This window comes from Cimex lectularius, unplaced genomic scaffold, assembly GCF_000648675.2.
Source record: "Cimex lectularius strain Harlan isolate CLEC.00 unplaced genomic scaffold, Clec_2.1 scaffold212, whole genome shotgun sequence".
Lineage (NCBI taxonomy): Eukaryota > Metazoa > Arthropoda > Insecta > Hemiptera > Cimicidae > Cimex > Cimex lectularius.
This window is the reverse complement of record NW_019392965.1, coordinates 202,069-216,195: the sequence shown is the minus strand read 5'-3', so window position 1 is coordinate 216,195 and position 14,127 is coordinate 202,069. Positions and strand designations below refer to the sequence as shown.

The 14,127-nt window shown below is 32.1% G+C and overlaps 1 protein-coding gene across 2 annotated transcripts in view; it reads right to left on the bottom strand.

Annotated features, from left to right (window-relative positions):
- Positions 1 to 8,107, bottom strand: part of LOC106664739 (protein slit) — a 456,738-nt gene extending 448,631 nt beyond the window's left edge. For both annotated transcript variants that reach the window (XM_014390718.2, XM_014390719.2), the window contains exon 1: positions 7,683 to 8,107. In XM_014390718.2, coding sequence (XP_014246204.1) covers positions 7,683 to 7,939 — 257 coding nt within the window. In that variant the 5' untranslated portion in view covers positions 7,940 to 8,107. The remainder of the gene's footprint in view (positions 1 to 7,682) is intronic.
- Between the last annotated feature and the right edge of the window lie 6,020 nt (positions 8,108 to 14,127).

The window sequence follows — 14,127 nt, the reverse complement described above, 5'->3', positions numbered from 1 at the left end:
ACTACTACTTTTTAATAATAACAACTATAAAAATATTTATGGATGGGAGTAATTTTTTAAGCATTTCCAAATAGTTTTTAATAATTATTGTTCAGAATTTAATACATTTTAGTAAATTCTACTGAGTAGGCTAGGTGAACTGCTTCAACATTTATTTACAATAAAAAAATAATAAATAAATAAATAAAGATCGGAAAAGCTTAAAAAAAATCATTTCCGTGAATATTTTTATGGGATTTCTATTTTCTTATTTCATTTTTGGATTAATTTGTTCTAGATGTTTGACAACTACTTTTTAGTAATAAAAACTATAAAAATATTTATGGATTTGAGTTATTTTTTATGCATTTTCAACGGTTTTTTAAAAAATTATTGTTCATAAGTTTATATCTTTTAGTACATTCTACTGAGTAGACTTGGTGGAGTGCTTAAAAATTTATTTATATTAAAATAAATAAAGATTAGAAAAGCTAAAAAAATCATTTCCATAAACATTTTATGATATTTCTATTTTCTTATTTCATTTATGAATCAATTTGTTCTAGATTTTTTACTATTACTACTTTTACTATTGAAATTCTATCAAAGTATTTATGGATTTGTAGGATCTATTAAGCTTTTCCAACGGCTTTTTAGTTTTTATTATTATTATAATTTTAGAAATTCAATTGTACTGAGGATAGCATAGTAAGTGAGGTGGAGTGCTTCAATCTTGATTTCTATTAAGCTTAAAAAACTGTTCAAACCCATTTTCCATTTAAATTGATTTTTCTTCCTGGAATTTGGAATTTTAGAAGAGGCCAGAAGGAAACCCCTTATAGACTTTTCGGCAGTACAAAATAAATGAAAATATTAAAGAAGAAATTAAGCCACAGGCGAAGTAAAAAAAGAAAAATACTATAAAAATATTTATGGATTTGTATGAGTTTTTAAAGGTTTTCCAGTGGTTTTTTAATATTAATTTTATTTTAAATGCATTTCGTGGCTCTCCATTTTTACAAAACATTAACGTTTTTGTCGTCGTGTGTTTTGAACATTTAAATATTTGCTGTGAAATTTTAAGAAACAATACGAAAGTCTTCCAAGGGATCCAAAAACCTTTAAGAGATTTTTTTGCAATCTGCAAAATTTTCCTGGCTGTAATAACTAGAACTTTCGTCCTTATGGATAATATTATAGTATTACATCTTATTCTCCAGAGAAGGAGTAGTTATTTCCTATTGGTCGGGAATTTTAGAAAAGGCCAGAAGGTGGCTTCCAGTTTTCTTCTCTCCTGCATCGTGAGTCACACCCCTTCTCGATTTCTCCCTTGGGATATCTCAACCTTTGATCACTCATTGCTCCAAAAACACCCTCGCCATCCCCCCGGCTTCTATGTGCTCACCCCGTTTCTATTTTCATTATTATTCCACCCGCTTCCCCTGTGGAACTTGTCATCAGGGGAATAACGACGCCCGATAACGAATCAACAATTGGCCATGGGACACACATATATTGCTTATTTTATTCTTCGAATTATAACACCCCTCGGTGAGAGCTATCCGATTAGGTTTTTTTTGTTCTAATCATTTACTTTTATGCACAAAATCCATATTGGTTTGAGACGCTTAATCGTTGTACTTTTATTGCATTGAGGTATTTTTTCAAGTCTGACCGATAAGATTGCAAAATGAACCTGGATTATCGGAGAGGATCTTTTGTTCTTATTGTTCGGAACGGTGCTTCGTGAAGCCCATTCGTAAAAATAGTGCGTGCTGACCGAACTGATAATATCAGAAGTGGGTGGGAAAAGGTTAGAGGTCGAAATAAAACACGAAAGACACCTGTACCTCTTTTCAAAATGATGTCTACGATTCGGCGACACTTCCACAGCTTCATAACTTTTTCTGCAGACATCTCAGACGAAAACATTTACTTACAAATCATACGATATTTTCCCTTTTATCTAGTGAATTGGCAGGATTTGCTCCATTAAATTTCAAACGAGTTTTTTTTTGTTTATGTTTTACCTTCAAAATAAGGCGAACATACTCTCACATTATATTCTAGAAAAAACGTTAATCAATGAACTAAAAATAAATCACTTAGTTTTCATTCACATTTAAGATAAATAAGTACTAACATAAGCCATTTATCAGTTTGCTGAAAGTACTGAAATTATTTTGCAAATTCAAGCGGCAAAGCGAACCAAGTATATAAATTCCTCCTCAGGGATTAATATCAAGTCCAAATGAAAAAAATTAAGTTAATTAAAGAGAAAACGATTTAATTCATTTGAAAATAAAAGTGTTGAACTGTTTATGAGATTATAATAGTAACCTGGCTCCTAGATGAAATTAACGTGGTAGCGAAAGTTTTTTCTGGCCAAATAATGCATTCGTTTGATTTTGTTTTATTTTTGTAATAAACTACGACCGTTTTTGCACAGAATGAATCTGGTCTCTCGAGATTCCATGCTTTAGAAATGGTTGAAATAATTTTTTGAAAATACCGAATCAAGTGTTCTCATGTAGCCCTGAACTCGCTATCCCTTTTTTAAAGGCTCTCGTCTTTTATATATATTCTAAGTAAAAAATATTCTAAATGGGAACATCGTACAATAACTTTCTACTGGAAGAGGAATCGACCTGTATTTATGGGGTAAATTAACCAGAACCTGGGAAAATTCTAACTCCATCAGGAAATCGCTTTTCCCAAAAAGTTCTTCGCCGTTCGGTACAATTTTTTCCAAAACAGTTCATCGTATTTTTGTATATTAAACTAAAACCTTTTTGGTACAGAATGAAATTGTTTTTATTGCGTTAATTGAGCAGCAAATAGAACAATTTTATATCATCAGAAAATCGCTTTTCCCGAAAAGATCATCCCCCTTCTATACATTTTTCTACAAAACAGCTCATCATATTTTCTTTTACAGCAGATTGAAACCGGTCCCATTAGATTTCTAGTTTTGGAAGTGGTTCAAAATATTTTTTTGAAAAGTTCGTTTGAAGTGTTCCGATTTATCTTGCCTTGAACTTACAACTCGCCATCCCTTTTTTGAAGACTCTTTTCTTTTATATATGTTCTAAGTCCAAAATATTCCAAATTGAAACATCATCTAATAACTTGCTACTGGTAGAGGTGTAAACTGAGCAGAAACTAAAAGAATTCCAACCCGATCAGAAACTAGAACTAGCTTTACCAACTCTTGTTGGCAGTAGCAACTAGCAAATTTGCTTTCTTCTTCAAGATCATACCTTCATCTAAAGTGTTCGTAAATTCTATGCTGAAATAATGACCGAGGGAAATACCAAAATAGGTTGAAATATTTTATTTTTTGCAAGATGTAAAGTTGATATTTGTTTTTTTCACCTCGAAAACTCTCTAAAAACATTTTCGAGAGAATCAAAATATAATTTTCGCTGTCCAAATGTCTGAGATATTTTGTACAAAATCATAAAAATTGTGATAACTTTGACACGAGGGGGCGTAGGTGGCCGCGACGGTTTAGGCGTTGACACAGCGCTCATCACTGCAAGGTAAAGGTCCCGGGTTCGAATCCAGCGGCCCTGCATTCCAACCCGACATACTTAAACATGGGCTTTTTTTCAAAAAGCACCATTTTTTCAAGATATGTCGGTACCCCGAGGGTTGATATAACCTCGGCCGTTGCGAACCCTCGTTAAAAAAAACTCGATCAGAAACTTAACTTTAACTTTATATATTACATCGATATATATAATTATATATAAACGATCAGAATAAGTTGAATTTGAAAAGAAATAGAAAAAGAATCAATTCCTTCAAGTTTTCCAGAAAATCGTTCTTCTTTCTTCTTTATCAAGACTTTGAAACTATTTCTAATGATTTAAACGGTTAGAAATTTAACCGTTTTAAGCTTAACGTTCATTAAACTTGTTCAGTAAGAGACAAGTGCTTGAAAAGTAGAAGTTTTGAAACATGAAATACCGTAAGGAAAACTACTTCACAAATATTATAACATCGACTCTTTTATGTGGTTTTACGATTTTTAAACACGAAAATCAGCACTACAAAACCACAATTTTTTTCAGCCAAGATTTATGTTGAAGTGTAACCAAAAAAAACATGTTTTTAGCAAAGCAAGATAATTTAGATATACAATTCGTAGATTGTTCTTATTGGCAAGAGAGGTTAAAAAAGGCAGTTGTCTCGTGTCTTTTTTTCGTTAACCATTTAATGTACAAAAGCATGTGTTATCGTAGTTTTCATAAGTTTTTTCGATGGAACTTATAGATTTTTTCCGCCAAATTACCCTTTTATAACATCAAATTAAACCATCCTTTAAAAAAATTAGACAAGAAAAATGGTTAATTTGAAGGTAAGAAAGGTTAATTTGGTTATTTAGAAGGTTAATTTTCAATTATAGACAATATTTTCTTCTTTATTTTTTCATTAGTATACAGGAATTTTACGAAAAGTTAATTTGAAATCAAAGACAGACAGAGTTAATTTGAAATTAAAAAATGTTAACTTGATTTTAAAAAACAAAGAACAATATTATATTTTTTAAAAACTCAACTTAATAGAAGAATCCTTTATTTTTTCTCCAAATATGCAGGACTTTTCATCAGGAATTTTCCGAAAGGGTTAATTTTTTGAAGCTAAAAAGGGTTCATTTAAAATTAATTATTTTTAAAAATCTATAAACTCAAATTAATATAGGAATTATTTGTTTTTACATCACTTTATCTCAAATTAAAGAAAAAAACCTTTTATTTTGGTATTTAATTTATATCCTTTTAAATGTATAATTTCTATTAATTTTAATATGGTTCTCTAAAAGCCCAATTCTTTTAAATTTGAAAAAAATTTGCAAATTACAGTACTTTTACTTTACAAGCTTAAATGCTATAACCATCTCCTAATTTTTGTTTGTCAATGCTTTAAGAAAGGGGTTAATTTGAAATGAAAAAAGGTTAAAATTGAAGTTAAAAGTGGTTAGTTTGACGGGGAAAACCTATATTTATTTCCTGTGTGTATTTTTAACATGAGAAAAATTTAAAGTAACAGTTGTAAGGTAGTATTGTAAGTATTGTATTGTAAGTAAGGTAGTCTACGTAGTCCGGGACTTTTAATTATCTAAGTATATTTTAAGGGAGTAAAATTAATTTGTCTTAGGTTGTAAGATTTATATAACAAATTTCTCATTACACAATTTATAATCTTTTAATTTTTAGGGTGGATCTGTATAATTTTGGACGAATTCGTCTTTCGTAATAATATTATTTAGACTCATCTTTACTTAAAAATTTAAATTTTTTAGGTGGATCTGTATTATTTTGGACGAATACTTCTTTCCTAATAAAATTCTTTAGACTCTTCTTTACTTAACAATTTAAATTTAAATCTGGAAAAATGCTGTTTTATCGTTCGTATTAAATACCAAATTGATTATTGTAATTATAACATTTATGGCATTGTCTAAATTTTCTTCTCATTTTTTTATCGTTACTCTAAAGATTTCAGTATTTTCTCTTTTAAATTAAATATAATAATAAAATAATAATATTCTTTGGACTCTTCTTTCCTTAAATATTTACATTTTTTACGTGGATCTGAATAATTTTGGACGAATACTTCTTTCCTAATAATATTCTTTGGCCTCTTCTTTATTTAACAACTGAAATTTTTTAGGTGGTTCTGTATAATTGTGGACGAATACTTATTTCCTAATAATATTCTTTGAAATCTTCTCTACTTAACAATTCAAAATTTTTAGGTTGATCCGTATAATTTGGGACGAATACTTCTTTCCTAATAATATTCTTTGGACTCTTCTTTACTTAACAATTTATATTTTTTAGGTGGATCTGAATTATTTTGGACGAACACTTATTTCCTAATAATATTCGTTAGATTCTTCTTTACTTAAAAATTTAAATTTTTTAGGTGGATCTGTATAATTTTGGACGAATACTTATTTTCTAATAATATTCTTTAGATTTATCTTTACTTAAAAATTTGAATTTTTTAGGAGGATCTGTATTATTTTGGACGAATACGTCTTTCCTAATAATATTCTTTGGACTCTTCTTTCCTTAACAATTGAAATTTAAATCTGAAAAAATGCTGTTTTATCGTTCGTACTAAATACCAAATTGTTTATTGTAATTATAACATTTTTGGCATTGTCTATTGTCCCTCTATTTTGGTACCCATACAATATCATATAAATATCTAAGATTTAAAAAGGTTCAAAATAAATTGTTCTAAGTAAATATTAATTACGCCTAGTTGAAAACTGACCTCAATTTAAATTCAATTAAAACACGCAGATTACTTTATTACGTATTAATTTTATTAGAAGTTATTGATAATTTTTGTGCTCCTTCTGTGAAAACTAGAACATACAGGACTTTTTTTTATTGAATCTTACAACCAAAAATATGGACAAAATACTCGTCTTGTTAGACTAATGAACAAGGCCAATAAATCATCTCAAATTAATTTGTAATTTTTCATTTAATAATTTAGCTAAACAACCTTCATTCTATTAATTAATTACTTATGTTCAAGTAATCAATCCTTTTGATTTTTTTTTGTATAGCGGGAATAAATTAATAGTTTAATTTTTTTACTTACTTAATTAACATATTTTAGTTTGTAATTATTTTTTTAAGGTATTAATCTTAAATATTTTATAACAATTTAACTTCTTGTTTTTACAGTTTATATACAATAAATTTGCTGTTTTTATTTATTTTTTTATATATTTATTTTTAATATTTAATTTTATTTACTTTATATGCAGCTTTATTTTTGGAGACTCTTTTTTTTAGATTTAATGTAGCTGAAGCAATATGCAGCAAAATTGAACATAAGAACTTTTAAGTTCTTTTTTTATGTCCCGTTGAAGACTTTAATGTGCAAGATATCGCAAAAAATCCATAAGTTTGAAATCTTATTTAACATATTTTGTTTACTTGTTAAGCACCTATCGATCGCACCCAACGCATAATGCAGTATGTGTTATGTAATTTATGAAAATTTCGTTTGATTTTGAATCAAAGAAATCACTTCGTTCATATTCCGATGGTAAGAGATTAAGGGACAGCTCCACCGATGGTATTCTTCTCACGGATATTTACGCACTGAGATGAAGCATTAGCAAGTTTAAGGTTCTTAGTTGTAGAGATTAAAATTAAATTTCTTTTTGGGGTACTTTCAGAATCAATCAAAACCGACTGAGTTTTAAAGTAAAAAGAAAGTTTTTGAGATAATGAAGGTTGAAGTGGTCATTTTTATATGAAGTCATGTCAGAGGATGTGGAGTAAAGAAGGGACATTGGACCAAGGAGGTCTTCATCACCCTGCTGAAGAGTTGCCACTTCCAGATGCACTCGTCGATTAAAACAAAGCTAAAAGAAAGGAGATAAAGATTAATTTTGAGTTAATCGAGGGTCGGTCTAGCATGAAATCATTACCCGATCCCTCGACGACCATGCCTCTTAGTTCTTTAATCATGGTAAACAATTTTAAAGGGGGGGGGGGAGAAAATCGAAGGAATTCTTAAGGACGGAGTGCTGAAGAACTCTGCCCGAGAGTCGGCGGTTCTGGAGGCCCTGTCAGTTGTTTACCGCGTCTGACATTTCGGCCTGTCAACAGCGGCCCATGTTTCGAGCCTGTCAGTGTAAAGTTCAATTTTCAATTTGTACTTACAGTCGTTCGGCGTGCTGCGGCAGATTCCTCGGGACCTGGGTCAAGGCGCGTCTCGAGCAGTCGACAGCTAGGCCGACGCACGTGCACGACCAGGGGCAGTTGTTGAGAGCGATGCCGCCCCCGAGAGGTCCCTTGGCCGGGATCGGATGGCCCCCGATCCTGCTTCCGATGACGTCCTTGTTCCCCGAGACTCCGGAAAGTACGACGACGCACAAAAACACAGAGATTTTCATCTCGGAGGACGATTTGAACCACATTCCCTCACCGAATGACCTCCGGGAGTTATTTGAAAATCATACTTCCAAAGTCACGACTTGATTTTTTTTTAATATATTTATCTTTAATTTTTTTTCTCAAGTGTTACTCGAGAGTGGCTGCGTGCCTGAGCTGCGAAGTTAGACCGACGAGCGTACTCGAGAGACTGGCCGTTTCTCTGAAAGGCGCCCTCCAATAGTTACACGATAGGACGACAGGCACCGCTAAGCGGCGAACTCTATCCTACCGACAGCTTCACCCCTCTCTCATTCTTCATTCTTCGTTCTTCACAGCCCTTCGTCAAATGACACCGCGCAACGTGACCCCAGCCAAACAGAGGGATAATCGCAAAATGACAGAATTACTCGTTAATTCCACCTTTTATCACTATCCAGACTTACGCATATGAAGAGCGCGTCTTCTTTATTTAAAAGGTGCGGACAGAAAACTCTTCTCCGTTTATAGTTAAAACTTGACATTTTGAAAATAGCTGAACGCGGGATAAATCACTAAGCCCTTGCCAAAATGTTCAAACACCCAACATCTAACCCCTAACCGACTTGTGTTTACTGACTTCTCTAAAACGGAGAAACTCGTGGTATTTATGATCCTCAAAATGAATGTGAATTCTTGATAAAATTACCAACGGAGTCTAACATTAATTCCGCATAATTATCAATTGCCATATCAAATGCGTCGATTTACGACGATGCGTAAGAGCTGTCTCACAAAATTTAACAAAATTAATTGCAATAATTTTCGAAATTCTATCAAAAATACAACTCCTTAAGCTCAATACAAAAAAAATGAAAATGACATAATGAAAAAGTAGATGGTTTGGCCAAATTAGCTTCAATTAGAAGGAAGGGATCAACGTTTCTACTAATTTATACGGAATTAATATCCAATTCTTAATCAAATTCAGAAATGTCAGTAGAAATAAAAACTTTTACATTTATTAGTTCTAACAACTGAAAAAAAATCGAGCCAAAAGTTTAAATTAATCTGTTCAAAAATCGACAAGTTAGCAAAGACCATATCTGCATATCTCTCTCCCTCTCCCTCTATCTCTCCCTCTCCCTCTCCCTCTCCCTCTCTCNCTCACTCTCTCTCTCTCTCTCTCACTTTCGCTATCTCTTTTCACACCCACATACTCTCTCTCTCTCTCTCTCACTCTCTCTCTCTCTCTCTCCTCTCTTATTCTGCCTCACTTTCTTCTCTAACTCTTTCTATCACTTTCTGGCTCTGATTCTGCCTTGTTCAAACCTTTACAAATTTTTCAATCTTTCTCTCTACCTTCTCGCTCTCATCGCTTTCACTTTCTTTCTCTCTCTCTTCACTCCCCTCTCAGTCTCTCACTCTTTTCCATCTTCTTTCTCTTTTTATCTGTCACTCGCTCACTCTCTTTCCCTCTCATCCCTCAATCTTTTTCACTCTCTTACTATCTTTTTTCCCCTGGCTCTCTCTCTCACTCTCTCTCTCTCTTTTTCTCTCTTGCTCTTTCTTTCTTTCTCTCACTATTGGGAGTGATTCGTCTCAAGCACCCTTGAGCTCTCAAGGATTTTATCCAAAATAAAGTTATTACGACCGTTAGAAAGCCTAATCTGTCTTCTTTAAAAGCATGTCAACAAGGTTTCGATGTTCAAAAAATGTTTTTTTAGGGGTTTTGTGGGGTACGAAAGATGAATACCAAATATGTTTGTTGCTGATAATTTTTTTTTACCTGCTTTCCTATGCCCCTCTGCCATTACATAATTGCATTTGGCCCTAGAAATAAAAGACGCTACCAATAGAGTAAAGTTGAATAAAATATATTTAACAAATATATTAAAAAATTAGATTCGTGTTGAGCGCTCTTTAGCACCCTTGAATACAAATTTTCGTATCAATAAAAAAATGGAAATGTTCTCGTCGATATCTGGTGTTCCACTTAAAACTTCATAACTTCTCTGGATTTTATCCAAATTCAAGGTGATTATAAACGTTAGAAAGAAGGATCTTATTACTTTCAGCTTATGTTAACAAGGTTGAGATTTTATGTCATTATAAGTGAGAAAAATAAGGATAAAATCAACAAAAACTTCTTCAATAAATTATTTTTTGTCTCCGGTCCTTGTTTATTGACAGGCCTCTGATTGATGATATTACGTGTAGTTTATAAAATTCTAAAACTCTATCCAGTTTCCAGTGGACTCATTTCAAAGCTATCACAATTTTTGTGATTTGTTAAAAAAAAATCGGATCATTTGGAAGACGAAAATTTTTAGGGGAAAAAATATTGTTTCATTTTCTCGAAAATTGTTTTTAGGGTTTTTTGGAGTGCGAAAAAAGAATATCGCTTTTATTTATTCCTAAAAACATATGTTAACCGTATTTTTATGCCTACAAGGCAAAAATGACTTTTTTTTATTGCATGAAAATTCATGTTTAAAGGTTTTAAAAGGTTCTTAAAATCCATTAAATTATTTTAAAAAAGTTTCTTGGCTTACTTTACTGGTAGCATCTTTTATACCTTATAGGTGCCAAATTCATTGTTGAAGTAATGACCGAGGGACTTAGCAAATTAGGTTGAAATGTTTTCTAGCGAGAAATAAAGTTAATATTCGTTTATCTCACCTCGAAAAACCTCTACAAACATTTTCGAGAGAATCAAAATATAATTTTCGCCGTCCAAATGTCTGAGATATTTTGTTGAAAATCACAAAAATGTTGATAACTTTGAAACTACTTGGATTTAAAGAATTCCTCAACCTGTACCTGTTTTTTAAGAGAGTTTGTTTATTTACAGCAATCTTCCCGTTTAGAAGTAACTTTAAAATAAATAAACTGTCTTTTAATAAAGCCTTCGAAGAGAGGTAAAATCTAAACTTCATTGGTTGAACTGCGATGGCATCCAAAGAAATCTGGTCAGTATGTGTATTTCGATTGTTCTTCGATATGGTTGACATGCTATTCTTTTTCAAAATTGGCTGGCTTTTCCAGCTAACTGCTTGGTTTGTGTTTTACCTGTTAGGACAGAAACAGGCAAAATCATGGAAAAACAAAATATGAGGGGGTGTTCCTCAGGGCTCCGTTCTTGGCTTCATTTGGCACGTTTAAAAGTCCTTTCTATTCTAAAAAAATAATATCCGAAAGTAAAAAATGTATCAATTTGTACTGGAGATGTTGAAGTTTTCCTTCAGAATTCAATTATTTCAATTTATCGTTGTTTAAAGTTAAGTTTACACACATATCGAGACCTCAAAGAAAACTTCAATATCTCCAGTACGAACCGATGAATTTTTGAGGATAAATGTTTTCACTTTTTTCAAAAGTACTTTCAATTCTAAAAAATGATAACAGAAAGTCAAAAATTCATCGATTCGTTCTCACATTTCAAAAGTCTTCACGTTTAGAAGTTACTTTAAAAGAAAAAAATAAGTCATTTATTAAAGTCTTTCGAAGCGAAGTAAAATCTAATCTTCAATGGTTCAGTTGATGACGTACTAAAGGCTGTTGACGGTGGCACGGTCATTGGTCACTGTGTGCTTTTCAATTTTACTTCGGTACGATTGGCCAGCCTATTGAAAAAATAGAGATAAGCCTATGGAGACTTCCTTGGGAGACTCCCGATTTTACTGAAATATAAGACGATGCCAGTGAGGTACGATTGCAGGTTATTGTAAAAGGTACTGGGAATGATCTTGAGTTTCCATTCTAAACCCATGTGCCATACCGGTCGAAAGCCTGGGTAAAATCTAAACTTCATTGGTTGAACTGAGTGATGGCGTCAGAAGAAGTGTGGTCAGTATGTGCATTTTGATTGTTCTACGATATGGTTGAAATGCTATTCTTTTTCAATATTGGTTGGCTTTTCTAGGTAATCGCTTGGTTTCTGTTTTACCTGTTAGGACAGGAACAGGCAATCATGGGAAAACAAAATGTGAGGGGTGTTCCTCAGGGCTCCATTCTTGGCTTCATTTGGCCCATCTGAAAGTCCTTTCTAGTCTAAAAATATTAGAATATCCGAAGTAAAAATTGTACCAATTTGTACTGGAGATATTGAAGTTTTCCTCCGGAATTCAATTATTTCAAATTATCGTTTTTTAAAGTTAGATTTACAAAAATGTACATACATTGAATTTCCATATTTTATTCAATTAATCAGTTGCGGGATAAATTGAAAATATCGAGACCTCAAAGAAAACTTCAATATCTCCAGTACGAACCGATGAATTTTTGAAGTTGAATGTTTTCACTTATTTCAAAAGTACTTTTCAATCTAAAAAATGATATCACAAAGTCAAAAGTTCATCCATTCGTTCTGGAGATATTGAAGTTTTCCTTAAGGACTCGATATTTTCAATTTATCGTGTAACCGATTGTGTTTGTTTAAAGTTAGATTTGAACATTCTAAAATTTAAAAATTAAGTTGCCCCGTTAACCCAACCTGTTGATCAACTTTTGAATTCAAAGGTAATTCTCTATTTATTCATTCATGTTCGAAGTCCTTTCCATTATAAAATATATATATACATATATATACCAAAAAGTAAAAATCAATTATCGATTTGTTCTAGAGATGACGATGTTTTCCTTCAGAACTCGATACTTTCAATTTATCTTGAAACTGTTTTTGTTTAAAGTTAGTTTTAATAATTTAAAAATTCCGTGGGCCCGTTAAGCCGACCCCCTGATCAACGTTTTTATCCAAAAGTAATGCTCTATTTTTCCACTCATGTTAAAAATCCTTTCCATTCTAAAAAAAGGTACCAAAAAGTACAAAATAAAATGATCGATTTGTTCTAAAGATATTGATGTTTTCCTTCGGAATTCGATAATTGAAATTTCTTTTTGTTTTAATTTAGGTTTAAAAATAAACATCTTAATATTTTATTCATTTAATTTTAAAGTAACGAGACAAAAAATGAAATTATCGAGTTCTGAAGGAAAACTTCGATATATTCAGAACGAATCAGAGAATATTTGAGGATAAATTTTGTCAGACATTTTAAAAGTCCTGTTCAACCATAAAATATTATACCAGAGTCATCAATTTGTTCTGGAGACCATGATACCAAAAAGTTAAAAATTCATCGATTCGTTCTGGAGATATTGAAGTTTTCCTTCAGGACTCAATAATTTTAATTTATCGTGTTAACTGATGGTTGTTGTTTAAAGTTAAATAGGTTTGAAAAAATCAACACAAATTAAATTTTCATATGTGTGGTGATTAGATACAAGACAGAAGACAAACACTTTGAGCCCTGAAGATGATCTCATTAAAGATCGAAACGTTGTCACGATAAAGAAAATGTTTTTCTGAAACCTACATCACACCAGACCGCATCTCACGATTTCTGAATAATTAAATTTTCATATTTTATTCAAATTTCCAATTTTCTTCATTTTTAACCAGTTACATGTTGAATATAAAATTTTGTGTTCTTAAGGAAAACTTCAACGCCTCCAGACCGAATCGATGCGTTTTGTAGTTTCTTGTTTTTTTTTTTTTTTTTTTTTTTTTTTTGGAGGAGATACGAGATGTCTTGAGGGACCTTCAAAAAAGCGATAGCGTAATTTCAACGAGGATATGGAAATGTTATCTTTTGCCAGCAAAATCGCAAAATCCGAAATACTAGAAGGTTTCNTGTTCTTAAGGAAAACTTCAACGCCTCCAGACCGAATGAAATAATGGCGAAGAATCTTGTTTTTTTTTTTTTTTTTTTTTTTTTTTTGGAGGAGATGCGGGATCATTTGAGGGACCTTCAAAAAAGCGATAGCGTAATTTCAACGAGGATATGGAAATGTTATCTTTTGCCAGCAAAATCGCAAAATCCGAAATACTAGAAGGTTTCGGGTATTTAAAAAAAAACAAAATGAGAGGTGTACTCTGAACTTACAATTTTCAACCGTGTCGTTCTCATTTTGTCCAGGTGTCTTCATTGCAGAAATGTCAATTTGAGACAATTCCTAGACGGAGCCCAGGCTTTCGACCCGGTATGGCACATGGGTTTACAATGGAAACTCAAGATCAAGATCAGACCAGTACCTTTTACTATATCCTGCAATCCTACCTCACTGGCATCGTCTTATATTCCAGTAAAATCGGGAGTCTCTCAAGGAAGTCTCCTTAGCCTTATCTCTTTTTTTCAATAGGCTGGCCAACCGTACCGAAGTAAAATAGAAAAGCACACAGTGACCAATGACC